The sequence below is a fragment of the Myripristis murdjan genome, chromosome 4 (assembly GCF_902150065.1).
Source record: "Myripristis murdjan chromosome 4, fMyrMur1.1, whole genome shotgun sequence".
NCBI lineage: Eukaryota > Metazoa > Chordata > Actinopteri > Holocentriformes > Holocentridae > Myripristis > Myripristis murdjan.
In genome coordinates this window covers 16,982,295-16,997,979 of record NC_043983.1, presented here as the reverse complement: position 1 = coordinate 16,997,979, position 15,685 = coordinate 16,982,295, and the positions used below count along the sequence as shown (strand labels likewise).

The window sequence follows — 15,685 nt, the reverse complement described above, 5'->3', positions numbered from 1 at the left end:
ATGGAGTTGAAGTGCTGCTGAGGAGGGATGGAGAGGCAGGGGAAGGCGCTTCAGCAGGGAGGAGCGTCACTCTGTCACACTCCTGCTCCGTCTAAATCCACTCACACACTTGTTTGGTAATTTAGGAAAGTTAAAGAGTGAACTTAGAACAAATAGACTTCATTGAGAAAGGTACAAAAGGCACAGAGCCTGTGTTTGACTGTCTGTGTTAGTATAGCCTAAAACTTTTTTTTTTTAAGATATGGTTTAAGTTCTGCACCCTGTATTTGGCATACAATTTATGTTTGGCATATTTATTATGCACTGAACAATCAAGCAATCAATAACATCACCATCATGACATTTTGGAAAAACAAGAAGTTATCCGTCATGGTAGTTTAAATGTAGGCTGGAAATGCGTTAGTAGCAAATTCTTTGCACCAACACAGCAGCACATAACTGATGATGTGTTTGAGCTGAAAAGATGCAAACACAGCCTATTGCTCTAAAGAATTGCATTCAATTCATAATACTAACAATACTAACAATAAAAAGACCATTTGAGAACATTTGCACCTGGTCTGACATAATGATATTTAAACTGCACTGTATGCTGCCTTTACTTATTTTTTTTATTTATTTAGCATTTTAATTATTGCTATCGCTTTTACCAATTGTCTTATGTTGTGTGTACTTTTAATCTTTTAATCTTGTGCCTTGCTGCTTTTATGAGAGTGGCAAACTCAATTTTGTTGTAAGAACTGCAATGACAATAAACTTCTTTATGTCCTTATATTAATAGTCATCTTAGTTACAGCTCTGAGGATACAGTCATCAGTGAATTTGGAATATTGACTGATTAAATTTAGATAGCGTTTTCCCCTTCTCTTTAATCCCTTTACATGTCTGCCTATTTATTTTAATTATCTGAACCTGAATAAAAACACTAATGAGTGAAACTCAGAACAAAAGAATGTCCTTTTTATTTTTAGTTTTCAAAATAGAAAATCCACCAAGGTCCAATCACTCTCACAAAGTGTGCTTTTATGATTGTTATTTCATGGGCAAAGATTCAAACGTATCCTCCGTATGATGCTGTATTTCAGCTGATGAAATTAGGTGCTCTGGGTTTTGATGTTGGCATGGACTGTGGAGGGTTTGATGAGATGGGGTTGAATGTTATGCGCTATCTCCACATGTTTCCTGTCCTGGTCACTTCTACAGGGATTCTCCTGACTAAACCACCCACTCCTCTCCAGGCCGACACTTCCTGCAGGGCACTCCAATACCAACCGCATGTTTGGAAAAGCTGGAAACAGAAACATTTTCCATTTTCAATCTGCTTTTGTTTTCCAGATTCACAACATGAGGTGATTGCTTTGAACTCTGGCCCGCTCAAAGACAAAGAGCAACATAAAAGAAGATATATAAAAGATATATAAAAACATATATATAGCTGGGGAAAAGCACAAACAAAAATGCTAAAGCTTTATGAGATGCTTTATGAGGTGCAAATCCACAGTTTCTCAAACATTATTTAAAAAAAAAAAACAGTTAAATTAACACTGTTAGTGCATTTAATGAGCATTGTAAACACCCAACTACAAAGAAACAATAGCACAGAGGAAAGACATCGGCTATAAAATAAAGATTTGACAAAATTCAATTCAACCCCTGATACAGTATTAAACATATAAATGGTAGGCATTATAGAAAAGATCAAGGATTTGCACATCATCTCAAATGGTGCAAAGTTACCCTCTCCTCAGTAAATTAGGTTTGATTATGGACACTGAGAAAAGGGAGTCATTGTACAGTATGTGTAGGTTTTCAGTAGCAGCCTGGGAGTGAACTCGAGCTCCTTTTGTGGGGATTCATCATGATAAGATGCAGCAAACAAAGACAGTACGGGCCTCTATATCATGTGCTCCAGTTTGTACGAGACAAAGGGAAACAAGTATAGAATCACAGCTGCATCTCTCTTTCTCTAGATGGTGGATTTATGCCATCCACCAACCTTCCTGCCATGGCCTTTTTAATTTTACATCTTGTTACTGACATTGGCTGAATCTGCAGATAATAATTTATAACTATATGGTAATAATGGTAAATAACTGTGTCCACTGAGCATAAACTGGTTGGAAGAAGAGCGGGTTTTGCAATCTATAGGCAAGGGGCCTGGTGAGGTTCCTGCTCTTGGCACAGCAAAGAGGAGAGGAGGGACAAAGGAGGACAGGGAAGGGAGGGAAGCAGGAAACAGTACACACTTCCTCAGACAGGATACTGTGCTCCTCTAGAGGCATCCTGGAATCAGATGCCTCAAAGGCTTTACTGTGTCTTCCACACACAACACTTACTCGCCTTTGACACATTACCGCATTGTACGCAGGGGAAACGCTTCAAGAGACGGGGACATGTTGTTCACATAAAGGACAGGTGTTGCAAAATAGCATCAGCTTTAGACATTATGATAGTTGCATCAGATGACTGCCCTCATACTGTATCTGTCCCTGTTAAATATACCATGCATAAATAAAGACCTCTGAATCTCACAGGAAATAGAAACAAATCAAGACTATGTTGCTGAGAAAAGACATTTCTGTGGCAAGTGTTAGTGGTGCAAAATTAATCGTTGTTTGACACATTAAAAAAACGCAAATATCACCTCAATAATCGTTGTAATACTGACTTACACAACGGTATAACACTAATATGCAGTGGTGGAAAGAGGACTACAAATTGCTACTCAAGTAGAAGTACTGTTACTTTACTGATATTTTACTGCAGTAGAAGTACTGCTGTAAAAATCTACTGAGGTAAAATTAAAAAGTAGCTGTTTTTATGCACTCAGAGTAAATCTTTAGATCTTCTGCATGCAGTTATGAAAGAATGAGGGTACAGGGTTCAAACTAGATTCTTTCAAAGGTGCATTCTGCAAATCTGCCGAGAGCTGATTGAAGTGAGGACCCTGTAGACTCAACACAAAATGACACATAAAATTATGCTTGAGCCTATATGGCTCTCAGTTCAATTCACCAATATTATTCCCTAAATCCACATTTTTGTCAGCTGAGTCTCTATGGTCCTGGTTTCAATCCATCTGTAATTTCTTCATGGTGCACCTTTGATTGGAAAAAAAGAAAAATAAAGCAGAAGCAGATTCCTCTTCCATCTTTGCTAACTGAGCGTTCATCGTGAATGGTCCCACAATCTGTCAGTGATCATTTGTTCTCTGTAATGGGTGTGATTCAAAATGTAGAGAAGTACAATACTCAAGCAAACACATACTTACGTCACTTACTAACTTTAAACAATACTCACAAAAGCACAGGTACACAAAAAGTTATTCTGCTGTTCAAAGTCAAGACAGAAGCTACTAAATCTTAATAGGAACACCAGGCATGGGCCATCAGACATTTTTAAAAGATGGACAGCAGTGTGGAAAGGTAAGTGGTAACTGATTATTGCAAAAAACGTCAACCACTTCAGGTAAACATAAAGCTTCAAATTTCTCATTTTGCTGGCAAGGAGCAAGTCTCAATAGGACTACACAGACAATAAACACAGTCTGTTGACTGGTTATGACAAAGCACTGCCTTGATCTGATGAAGTTTATTGCTAATTGAAGATGGTCCATGCTTTCACTTAGTTAGGACGGCTGCTCTACAAGCTGCTGCATGTGGTTGCACAGATCAGGTGCTGCCATCTGCTGTAACCTCTGCCTCTAATCCATGTGACACCAAATTCCAGTTTAAACGCTGTTATCGCCGACGTTTAATCTGAAGAATTTTACGTAACTGTGAATAATTTATCCATAACATTTAATTGATTAATTGGCGTTTTCTGTCAACACTCCGATTACAACCGGAATTGAGGCGAAATGTTTCCCACCGGACATTTTCTCACGGTGCACAAAACAATGCACACCGACGCCGAGCAGGAAAATGCCGTGGAGCCCGATGGGTTTCTGCGCTGTTGATGCTCTGTGGTCATTCTTGTCTTTGTGTTTTTTCTCGGCTTATTTTGTTCACAAGGTTTCACTGCAGTGGCCGAAAACATTTGAACGATCTTGTGTTTATGTGTTATTCCAGGATCTTATTCGCTACGGCAAAACGAAGCAAAACGTACAGCGAGACAAGTGGCTGCGTGTGTTTGACGTCCCAAAGAGGTAAACGTGTTGAGACAGCTTTGCAGACCCCCAGTTACTAGAAATGACAGCCTACAGTTTGGTTTCATTGCTCTTCTTGCTCAAACTTAAATCCCAACATGCAACAAATTACAGTTGTAGTTGATTAGTTTTGGTTTTTCTGTGCTGGTTTTGTTTTTGTTGTCCAATCAGATGGTTCTGGCACTTCTATGCACTCTCTGTTGGCTGGAATGGCCTTCTCCTGGCCCTGTCCTTCAGTGTGACACTACAGAGTCAACCGTACCCATCATGGTTGACTAGGATAGTGGAGCTTCTGACTGGTGTGCCAAGGCCTGACAGCCAAGGTGGGCCACATTCCCTCTGTGCTTAATGTCCTCCTCAGTGCATTCTTCATGGTGTCTAATATCACTCTGGCTGTATAGTTCCCCAGGTGTCCACTTTGCTGGTACAGCTGCTGCTCTGGCTGCACTGCCTCAGGAGGCTGCTGGAGTGCCTGCTGGTCAGTGTTTTCTCGGATGGAGCCATACATTTGGTCCAGTACGTGTTCGGCTTGGGGTATTACATCATGCTGGGATTGACAGTCCTCTGTTCGGATCATGTGGGGCTTCAAAAAGGTGAGAATGGAATTAGCCGTGCCCAAGTGAGGTCTCTGGTGATATTCTGTGGCTATTTATGTTTGTGCTTCCCTTTTTCAGAGGCTGGCACTCTGCTCTCCCAGCTGGACTGGCTCCATGTAGCTGGCACTGCACTTTACATATGGGCCTCACTGCTGCAGCACCACTGCATGGTCACACTGGCCAGGCTTCGCACTGGAAACTCAGGTAGGCTTGTGCAGTTGTCTCAGCTCGAACTAGTAGTAGAGATATGTACTAATCATGTAAACAGGGACGTAAACAGCTGTGGTCAGAACAGTTCCTCGCATCACAGTGTTGGTCTCCTGCAGGAACAGTGCAGACGCTGGCTCACAGGGTGCCAGAGGGAGGCTGGTTCAACCTCGTGTCCTGCCCGCATTACTTTGCCGAGCTGCTGATCTACGTCTCCTTGAGTTTGGTTTCCGGAGGCCTCTCCCTCACCTGGTGGCTTGTGGTGCTTTATGTGCTCTTCAACCAGGGACTGGCAGCACAGCTCTGCCATGAGTTCTACATCAGCAAATACAACTCATACCCAAGACATCGCACTGCATTTATACCTTTTGTTTTGTGACTTAAATGTCAGAGAAGTGAGGTTGGGATCTGTACACATGGACACATGGACAAGGAAATCTTGGTGGATAAAGAAACTCACAGCTCCCTCAGCATCTTCCTGTCAAGGTGCCTTTGACAACAGAGCTTAACCCCCAGCTGATCCAGTGGAGCAGCCAGCAGTCAACAGCACAGGACTCTGTTTGTTCTAGACGGCTCCTGGGTGTGAATGTGTGTGTACCTGCATAAATGTGAAGGATGGCAGTGCTGCACAGATATGCATACTCAGCAAAACTTTTTTCCAGATTTAAAAGTGATTGCTCAGGAATGCTGTGAGGATATGGGGTGAAAAGAAACTACGCTTTTTGTTTTGTTTTGTTTTGTTTTGTTTTTTTGTTACTATAAGAAACAATCTTGTACTAATTAAATCTTGCAAATACAATCAGTAAACGTTTATGAGTGAAGATGGAACAGTTGATGTTTCTTTAAATTTCTCTGTGGAGTCTGATGCAGACTCTACAGATGCACTTTGTTTACTAATGTTAAAGATGAGGCTGAGGATAAAACCCTCCTCAGGATCATGCCAAGACCAACAACCTGGAACACTTTTAAAATGCCTGTCTTGAATCAAACGTTTTTGGTGTCAAATATTCACAAAAACATAAATAATGGAGCAAAATGCTGTTATGTTCTGATGTTATGATGGAGTAAAAGAGTTGTCCTGAACTCCTGAAGTGTTTTTAAGTTATTTTCTTGTGAGAACTGGCACTCGTTATTCCTAACACACCATATCAAGGTGGGGCTCTGTGCTTTGAAACTGCGCAGTCCGCCTTTAAGGTTTTCCTTGTGGAGCTTCGGCTGCAGCCACCAGGGGGCGACATAACTGACGTCTCCAGCGCTATAGCAGTAAGTGAGACACACTGGACGTGCAGACCCCACCCTCCTCCGCGTCTGATTGGCTAGTAATCGCTGCCGTCGACTACGGTTGGGTGAGAGCTACGCTTAACCAATCAGAGGTAGAGGGGGGCGGGGCTTCATGCGACGTGCACGTCCACTCTGTCAACTGCCGACCAACACTGAAACCCGACAGAGACCGGTACCCGGAGAAAATAAAGGTCCGTGCAAGTCTCGACGAGCCACCACAAGCGACATTTCCTAACAAATCTTTTCACATATACACTTTGGAGCAGTTCATGAATTATAAGTTACCAGTGTTACAATGAAAATCTGTTATTCAGTGGTTCAACGTCAGGTGTATGGGACTTGTCTACTTCCTGTATGCGAGCGTTCTCTCACATTAAAGTGCAAAGTTACTGTATTTGTAATAGTGCCGGTTTTATGGTAAATGTAACCGACGGCATCTTTAATTGTCGTGTTTGAATATTCACTGTAAATGAGTCTACTGATTATTCAGAGTGTAGAAAGTTTCTTTCAAATATGCTGCTGGATGATTAAAGAACACTTACATTTTTAAAAGATAGCTGGCCTAGCTTAGGCCCTTGTGAACCAAAGAAAATAATAGAAATACTGGTTCGACTTGCATTGACAAATCAGCCTGTCATATAACTACCCTGCGTTCCAATACCCATACTACCATACTATTTAGTAGGGAAAAAAAGAATTAGTATGTCCCAATACATACTAAACTACATACTTTGTAAGGGCAGCTGCAGTACATACTAAAAGTAAAAAGTATAAGTATGCGATTTGGAACGCAGGGATGGTGTCTTCCTCATATCCTTGTTTTGCGTGTCTGTCATACGGCACCTTTTTTCCATGACACACTTGTTATTGACAGTGTGATTAGCCAATCACTATAAAGAAACAGCAGACACGTAAGCTTACGACGCACACGTCACTCTCTCAGCGGTCCAATCGGTTCACTGGGTTCCTCCCCTTCGAGGCAGCAAGTTTCCAACTTACACCGACTTCGCTTTGATGGAGAGCCACTGAGGAGCTCGTAATTTTTCCTTTTCCAAACTGTTACTATGAAGTCACCCACTTTCGCTGCTACTGATATCAAGTGGACCACGGAAGACAGTTTTTAATTCGCACCCAAAGTGTCTTTGTTAAGTGTTTTCTTGGAGAAGGAGCTGTTTGTTTTGCTTTGTTGAAATGCCTCTCATGGTCGGCGGAGGAGATGGACGGGCTGCCACTAATGTGATGTGCTGTTTCCTGTTAACCCTCGCCGCCGCTGTTGTGTTGTCGTCCGCCGGAGTTGCGGCCAGTCCAGATGAGCACAAACCGGTCCAGGAGCAGCCCCCGCAAGATGTTCAGGCTGTGAGTTGGTTTTCACCGACAGCACCTCTCACCGTCGTCGGTAGTTTGAAGTTGACTGTGCCGGGCTAGCGCGTCCTAGCTAGTTAGCTAACTAGCATCACAGCCCCAAAATGAGATCCTCTCTCTTTTTTTTTTTTTTTTTTTTATCTAGTGTTAGCTCAGGTGGGCCTGTTTAGAAACCCAAATATTTGCGGAGATGCTGAGAGGGTATGGTGACAACCGTGCAGAGTGGAGGTAGCTGGGTCAGGCTGACACTTTCTCAGTTTTGTTGTGCAGTTTGGCCTCTTTGAATATCCTGATCTCCTGTTTTAAAACCCCTGTCTCTGCTCTTGTTGTTTCTTGCCTTGCAGAAAATCCCAAGTCCCCATCCTATAGGTCCAGTGGTTAGTGAAGATGACCCCAGCAAGGGAAACCTCGGCTTCATCCATGCCTTTGTGGCTGCCATCTCTGTCATTATTGTCTCCGAGTTGGGAGACAAGACATTCTTCATTGCAGCCATCATGGCCATGCGATACAACCGTCTCACCGTATTAGCGGGGGCCATGCTGGCTCTGGGCCTCATGACTTGCCTCTCTGGTTGGTAGAAATAATGTTCTTGGTCCTGTTCATATCTTTTATGTGAAGTTACCTCTCCATGTTGTGTTGAAGTTGTTGTCACTGTGTTTCCCCAGTGCTGTTTGGCTATGCCACCACCATCATCCCAAGAATCTACACCTACTACGTGTCCACAGCTCTGTTTGCCATCTTTGGTGTGCGAATGCTGAGGGAGGGGCTGAGAATGAGTCCAGATGAGGGCCAGGAGGAGCTGGAGGAGGTGCAGGCAGAGATCAAGAAGAAGGACGAGGAGGTATAAACTAAAGGGAACACCTGTAGATTTATAGGCCTTGCTGTATGTTGTCCTGTTACAGCTACAGAAAATAATGTTTGATTTCTTTCCAGAATGTGGACAGAAATCAAACATTATTTTGGCACAAATGACTTTCAACCACCACAACTTTGGTGTGTCCACAAGTCACTCTTGTGAGTTCACCCCAGTCAAATATTTTTCCCTCTTTTTCAGTGCAAAAATGTCTCAAGATGTCTTTCACAATTTGGGTTCCCTTTCTGTCAAAGCTTGCACCGCTTCCCTTTTTGTTTGTTTTGCTGGCAGAGTGTAACACATTGTGTCTCTGCAACACAGTGTCAGCCACTAAAACAGATGACTTGTCAAATGGCAGCATGATTTAACAATTTAAAGGTAAAATTGACTTAATGGGAGTTCATGTATTAGCCTGGTTGTTTACTCTAAATTAGACTTTAAAAGTGTACCTTAAAATAAAAAAGCCATAAAGAAGTGTTGTCATGGATTAAAATTGAGGGGCCTGCAAAAGACACAGATACTAGTAAAAAAAAAAGGTCACACCAAAATCAATAGAAATTAACCATTATTATAGAAGCTATGTGGGGAAAAATGTTTCCTGCACAAACTTATCTGCAGTCATTAAAATCTCCCCTTATCTTCAGCACTATGTAACAGGCGTCCACATCTCCATATCTCTGTTCTCTGAAATGTGGTAACTGCATGCAGATGGATTTAATGTGACCTCTGAGCTCAAACACATAGTAAGGAGGTATGAACACTTACAATAATAATAGTAAATAAAAAAAAAAAATCTCGAACTGTGATCTCTGAAGCTCTTCCAAGCTTTCCCACGTGTATTGTACAATTATTTATGTACAGTAAACACATCAAACAACTTTTTAATTTATCTAAGTTGCTACACAGATATTTTTATCCAGCATTTTAGTCAGATGTCTCTGTCTGTGCAGCTCCAGCGGTCCAAGCTGGCTAATGGGGGCCTGGATGTGGAGGCGGGAACAGGGACTACGTCACCTCAGGGAAAGTGGCACAGCTTCATCTCACCGATCTTCCTCCAAGCCCTCACCCTCACCTTCCTCGCAGAGTGGGGGGATCGCTCACAGCTGACCACCATTATTTTGGCTGCCCGGGAGGTTTGTCCGCTGTCTGGCACACACCACTCATCGGATGCTTTTACACATATGGCCTTACTGTACATTTTCTAATTGTGTGTGACCCTGTCAGCTACGGTTTCTGAGCCATATCACAAAGGGTAGATGTCATTTATGTTTTAATACACTGATCATTAAATTTCAGGCAAGGCAATGCATGTTTTCATCTTCTTTGGCGCTGAAAACAACATTTTTTTTAAACGTATTTATTTTGATTCCCAGGATCCATTTGGAGTTGCAGTGGGTGGTACACTTGGACACTGTCTGTGCACAGGATTGGCTGTGATTGGAGGAAGAATGATCGCCCAGAAAATATCTGTCAGAACTGGTAAGAAAATGTTTAGTTATTGAACACATCTATTATAAAGATCATGCATAGTCCTTTCTTAAAATGTATTACACAGTAGTTACCTTTGTTGTGGAAGTAAACTATTTAAGAACACATTCTGTTGACTGTGACAAGTCTTAAACCTCCGTACATCTTTTAAAATAGCTTACATATGCTCACCCCACGATTTAATCAAAATTAAGCTTAACTGTGAATATTTGTTTTTGTTTCCATAGTTACAATCATTGGTGGGATTGTTTTCCTGGCGTTTGCCTTCTCTGCCCTTTTCATCAAGCCAGAAGCTGGATTTTAATTGGACGAAAAGACTTTCAGGCTAATTTTGTACATAACTGTAAAGCTCAGTTAAGTTCCTGTAGAGGCTGTAGTTTTGGACTCCATATGTGTGCGAAGGAAAGTGTGCGTGAATAAGAGCTGTACTCTAAAGGTGTGTGGGAAAGAGAGAAGACTGAAGTGTTTCTGACTGCTGCCCTCTCGCTGCGTCTGCGACCCCTCGACTAAAGATTCAGTGGCCCAGAAACCGAACCTGACCGAGTCTCCTCACGCTCAGGCCGGACCATGAGACACTGCGTCCCTTAAATGTCTTTATATCGTTTTTTTTTTATGTCGTTTTATTTCATTTGTTTAGAATGAGCCCAGGGGGAGTTCACAATGCAGAATTAATAAGTTAATCATGTAACTGTGAAAAAAATATTGCTATATCCAGGTGATACTGATTTGAATATCACATTTAGGAGTACAATTCAGTCATGCGTGTTGATGATTGCCAAGAAAATTTGAAAAAAATACCACATAACACCTGTTAAAGTTTCGTGGCTGACTTCCTAATGCTGCTGTGTGAAATGCCCCCAGGTGCTGTCAGGTTACTGTTCACTGCCTTCTAACCTTAGGCCATGAATTCTGTCTAGGAAAGGGAAACTCAGTTAGCAGAGCTATTACCAGCTGCCACAGTTTCCTCACAATATGTCCAGCATTTGAGGTTTGTATTACTGTGTTATTTATTCCACTGTTCTCTGTGATGACCCTCACACTACCCTCATTTTTGAGAAAAAAAGAAAGCAGGACTTTTGTCATTGTGGAATTTAAAACCTCCCTAGAAGCGGTCCTACTTTACTTTTTGTCAGATATTAATGATGATAACGTAGTTGTACTGTATTTCTCACCAAGGAAAAAAAAAACTATAGACCAATTGTGCCAGTTGTGATCATTATGGGGATAGGAGAAGAGTAGGAACCCATTCAGTGCTATCCACTCTGTGGCTTAGCGACAACACATGAGAAAAAATCCTCTCACCATTCGATCGGAGTTGAGGTTGTAATGTGAGGCAGTGACAATTCATTGAAAGGATTCTTTATATGTTTAGACAATTTTTTAATGACAGACACACAGAGCGGTCTTTTAACCAAGACCTGAACCACTAACTCCCACCTTTATTTAAAAAGTGGTTTGTATTTGTGTTAAGAGCACAGATTGTTTGTTTTGTTTGCTTCTCAGTATATGTACTGTAGACAAAGGAAGGGTGGGCAAGGAACGATAAACAAGGAATGGAAAATATTTTTTAAGTGAACAGGGTAATACTACGTTGTCAATATTTGACAGGCTGTGCCCAGCTGTGAAGCATTTCTGAATTCTGTTTGTGATACAGATGTACATTTGTTGAAATGCCTAACTAAAATGCTCAATAAAAAAAACAAGTGTTGTCTGATTTCTAATCCAATCACTTGTGCCCAGGATGGATACCACTGTGTTTTTGGACATGTTACTTAAAAGTCAAGAACCTTTGAATTGCCATCAGATTAAAAAAAAAAAAAAACAACAACACCTGAGATGTTTCATACAGTTTTATTTCCAAATTCAAGGGGCGCAAACGGTTGATACATTTGCTTTAAAAGGTTGTTATGATTTAATTTATGAAGGTCTGGCTCAAGAAAAAAGATGCACACTGGCACACTACTTGCAGTCACTCGCATCTCTCAAAGTGCCGCTTGTGTTTACACTGCTCTTTAATTAGTAGTGCGCTTTCTTTATTAAAATATAGTGAAAATCACACTTGTCTCACCAGCAGGTCTACTGTATGTAATTTCTAGGAATGGAATGTTTGTTGGTTCAATTTCCATGACCGACACCAGAAAATGACTGATCGGAGAGCTCCAGGAGCCTACCACTGATTTATCCTCCCAGTGAGCAGCAGGTGGCAGTAGTTGGTGAAGAGTGCAATTGTTGCCCTCATATACAAATTGGCCTACATCCAGACAAACCATATAACCCACCAGTTAACAGTGCCAGTCAGATGCTCTTGCTGCAGAGTGTACCGTGCTATCAATTTCATGAGCCAAACAAGAACGCCACACAATATTAAATGAAAGCGGAGAGAGAACACCAATAGACATTCAGAGTTTCTAGTGTGTACATCAGAACTACAGAACATTTAATATAATTAACCATGTCCTTCCATCTGGAGTTTCCTTCTCTTTGGACACAAAACATTCTCCCTCATAATTTTTATTTCTCTGACTGTTACAAACTTTGAAACCTTGAACCTTGAAAGCCAAAACTGGTGCCACTTTGAACATTAAGATTTGAATTCTTTTTTTTTTTTTTTTTTTCCAAATCGTGTGGTCTTTGTCACCAATTTTCTCTGCCACTATGAAGTAAAACTTCATTTTCGAGTATCCTGATTTTAACACTGAATCACCGTTCACGAAAAGAAAATATAACTCATAAATTTGATACCAAGTCAGTGCGTCTTTGCATAAGGAGCTCAGAGGTTGCCTTAATATTTCTGTCTGTGGGGAAATTAGTTCAACAGTCTTCGTACATATGTCACAGTTTGTTTAGATCCTTTATATGTGGTTTAAACCTTGGGCTGGAACTTTGTGGTCTTTGCACATATTAGACAGCTGGTGCAATTACAGTGTTTGACGTCATACATCATACTATCTCAATGAGGTCTATTTTGGCCGTAGAAAAATAATCTAGTTCTATTATTTATTTCTATATCTTATCATACATTGTGCAAAGTCCTCCACAGCTACACATCTCTTCATGCAAAGTACTTGTTGATGATTAATTACATTCATTCAGGTATTGCACTACGTATCCCACTCGACAATTATGCCATTTGTGTGCAGCATAGATAAATCTGATCCACGATCACTCAACAGGTTGGCGCCACAATTACAGTAAAGTACAAGATGAGTATATAACTAGAGTGCCTTATTATTTAAGTACTGATATGCGTTGTAGCACCATAACGCATTTGAAATGAGATGTTGATCATTGTGTAAGAGGCCCAGATGACATCATGGACCACAGCTGGCCCCCCAGTACACAATATTAGGTTAAAAAACCAGAGAGACAAAGTATTGAATGACTTGCTACAATGCGAACAATGAATGAATGAAAAAATACAGAAATAAAGGCTTGAGGTGGCTTATTTGCTCCAATGTGCTGTAATATCAACACCGATAAGCTATTATCAAGGCCAACTGTAGGCTGAGAACAGCCTCTGAGGGATATTCCACATAGGGTTATACTGTCGAGCTGACAATGAGGTATGGAAAAAAAAAATAATAATACAGAAAACTAAGCCAAGAATGCAGGGCAACATGCAAATCACTTCCTTGAAAAACAACCCAATTACACTGTCAATATCTAATGGCAGATGAACACACCGTAAGATGATTGTTAAGACATTTAAATGAATATTTAATGAGAATTAAATCCTGAATCACAACCTGTAAAGTGACCACTGCATTGTATTTGTTGTCATTCTACAAAAGAGAACCGTATATGGCAACTGAAAATACAAACACTTGTCTTGTTACGGAAGTTATTATAACCTGCCAAGCAAGTGGTAGTCTTAACAAACTGGAGGGAAGTATATTGTATACTGCGTGGAATACTTAATCAAAACCCATATTCTACGTTTGCAAAGATACAGCTATAGTGTTGCTGCACTTTTGGGAATACCACTGAAAGGAACCAGCTGCTGTGACCAATCATTTCTTCACTCACAGACCCAAATGGAGCCACTTTGACCTGTTAGAATGGCTATTTCTGTGTCAGCCAAGCAAAAGGTTATAATTCGCTTCTCCCCAGTGCTTCAAGGCTGGGCTTGCACTGAGGGAAATGAAGCATGACCTCTGTGGTTCATCACTCAGATGTTGCACACTGGCTGAGTAGGTCTACTGTGTTCTCAAGTGCTATACATTGGAAAGCCCACATGAAATCAAACTGACTGCGAACAAGTACCACACTGTACATTTCCTGCACTGACAGCACTGAGTCTGTCTTGACAATTTAAAGTCTCTTTGTAAGACAACATCCATCCACATCTGATGCAGATGAACAGCATGCCAATCACACCCAAATGTCATTCCCTCAGGCTGAGCGCTAACTCTCCATGTACAGGGCTCAAAGTTTCTCCAAATACATAACATTTTCCAAAGACAAGCAGTAGTAAATACACCATTGCCTTAATTTGCCAACTGGTTGCCTTGGGCAGGGCAGGAAGAGCAACTATTTCAGTTTTTTTTTTTTTTTTAAACGCCATGAAGTTTGTATTTCTGACATATTTTAACATTTCTGTGGAAAGAAGAAATACTAGTGACCATATTAAACTGAATATATCCTCTGTATAGATTGTTAATATTTGCCACAAACCCAGCATGCCAGCTACTCCTTGGTTCAAATTATTATGGTTGGAGAGGTTTGTGAACCTCAGTGACACTGGGAGCTTACATTGGGAGCCTGGAGCTCTGCACAGGGACACACATGGCAAACTGTGCTCAGGCAAGGGGCCAGACAAACAGTGATTCAAGAGGACCCTCATGAGTGGCTCAAGATCTAAGAGATTCACCAGGAACAGGGACACTGGAGCCAACTGAACCCAGGCCAGGGAGCAGTTGGTGGGTGGCTGACCCTCCCTACCTCAGACGCACTGCCTGCAAGGCAAAGGTAATCCAGTGATTCGCAAGTCATGCGGAGGCAGAAGCAGAACCAACCTAGACCTTGTGGGCTTCGGAAACAAAAAACGGCTCTTGGAGCACGGAATATCACCTCTGGGGTCCTAATCTCTTGAATACTAAGATTGGGAAGGATTGCCTCCCTGACCTTTTATAGGACTTGTCATGGATTGTTCATAAATGAGCACTGTGTTCAAAGATGAGGAGGTGCATGAGTGTACATGGTGCTAAAGTGACTCAAGTCAAAGGGGGATGATTGATTTTGTTTCATCAGACCTGAGGCCACATGTTGTGGACACTCAGGTGAAGAGAGGGGCTGAACTGTCGACTGATCATCTGTTGATGAGTTGGATCAGAAGGTTGGCAAAGCTATCAGACAGGCCTGGTAAGCTATACAGTGAGTTTTTTTGAGATTTAGAGTGGATCCTGTTCAAAACCTCTGTCAGCAGTTTGGGTGTTGCCAAAACCTTGCTGGGCCAGGCTGGTACAGGACACTCCAGCTAAGGTGCAGAAATGATGAAAGGAATGAATGTCTTTTGGCCAGTTGTCACAGCTCACAGATTTAGAACAAACAATGTGGATTCTGTCCTGATCGCAAACTAGTGGATCAGTATATTTTGCCTCTTGTAGATAACAGAGGTCTCATGGGAATATGCTACTCCTGTCTGCATGTGTTTTGTGGATTTAGAAATTTGGAAGGCTTACAATCATGTTCCCCAAGGTATTCTGTGGGCAGTGAAGCAGGAGTGTGGGGTGCCAGGTCACGGCTGCAAGT

General features: G+C 41.6%; 2 protein-coding genes across 2 annotated transcripts; both read left to right on the top strand.

Annotated features, from left to right (window-relative positions):
• Positions 1-3,876: 3,876 nt before the first annotated feature.
• On the top strand, positions 3,877-6,038 carry srd5a3 (steroid 5 alpha-reductase 3). The gene is made up of 5 exons (XM_030048770.1): positions 3,877-4,147; positions 4,319-4,470; positions 4,549-4,740; positions 4,822-4,947; positions 5,070-6,038. Exons 1-5 carry the CDS (start codon positions 3,924-3,926, stop codon positions 5,327-5,329), a joined length of 954 nt encoding a protein of 317 aa, XP_029904630.1. The 5' UTR covers positions 3,877-3,923; the 3' UTR covers positions 5,330-6,038.
• Positions 6,039-7,181: 1,143 nt separating this feature from the next.
• Positions 7,182-11,655, top strand: tmem165 (transmembrane protein 165). Its single transcript, XM_030048890.1, has 6 exons — positions 7,182-7,587; positions 7,938-8,163; positions 8,259-8,434; positions 9,397-9,579; positions 9,820-9,925; positions 10,162-11,655. The coding sequence occupies exons 1-6, from the start codon at positions 7,423-7,425 to the stop codon at positions 10,236-10,238; spliced, it is 933 nt and encodes a 310-aa protein (XP_029904750.1). The 5' UTR covers positions 7,182-7,422; the 3' UTR covers positions 10,239-11,655.
• Positions 11,656-15,685: the final 4,030 nt, after the last annotated feature.

Excerpts from the sequence above, each read along its gene's own strand:
- srd5a3 (XM_030048770.1), top strand. The coding sequence starts at position 3,924 with ATGCCGTGGAGCCCGATGGGTTTCTGCGCTGTTGATGCTCTGTGGTCA. Across the intron at positions 4,148-4,318 it reads GTGTTTGACGTCCCAAAGAG|ATGGTTCTGGCACTTCTATG; the intron begins GTAAACGTGTTG and ends TTGTCCAATCAG. Across the intron at positions 4,471-4,548 it reads GCCAAGGCCTGACAGCCAAG|TTCCCCAGGTGTCCACTTTG; the intron begins GTGGGCCACATT and ends CTGGCTGTATAG.
- tmem165 (XM_030048890.1), top strand. The coding sequence starts at position 7,423 with ATGCCTCTCATGGTCGGCGGAGGAGATGGACGGGCTGCCACTAATGTG. Across the intron at positions 8,164-8,258 it reads CCTCATGACTTGCCTCTCTG|TGCTGTTTGGCTATGCCACC; the intron begins GTTGGTAGAAAT and ends GTGTTTCCCCAG. Across the intron at positions 9,926-10,161 it reads GAAAATATCTGTCAGAACTG|TTACAATCATTGGTGGGATT; the intron begins GTAAGAAAATGT and ends TTGTTTCCATAG.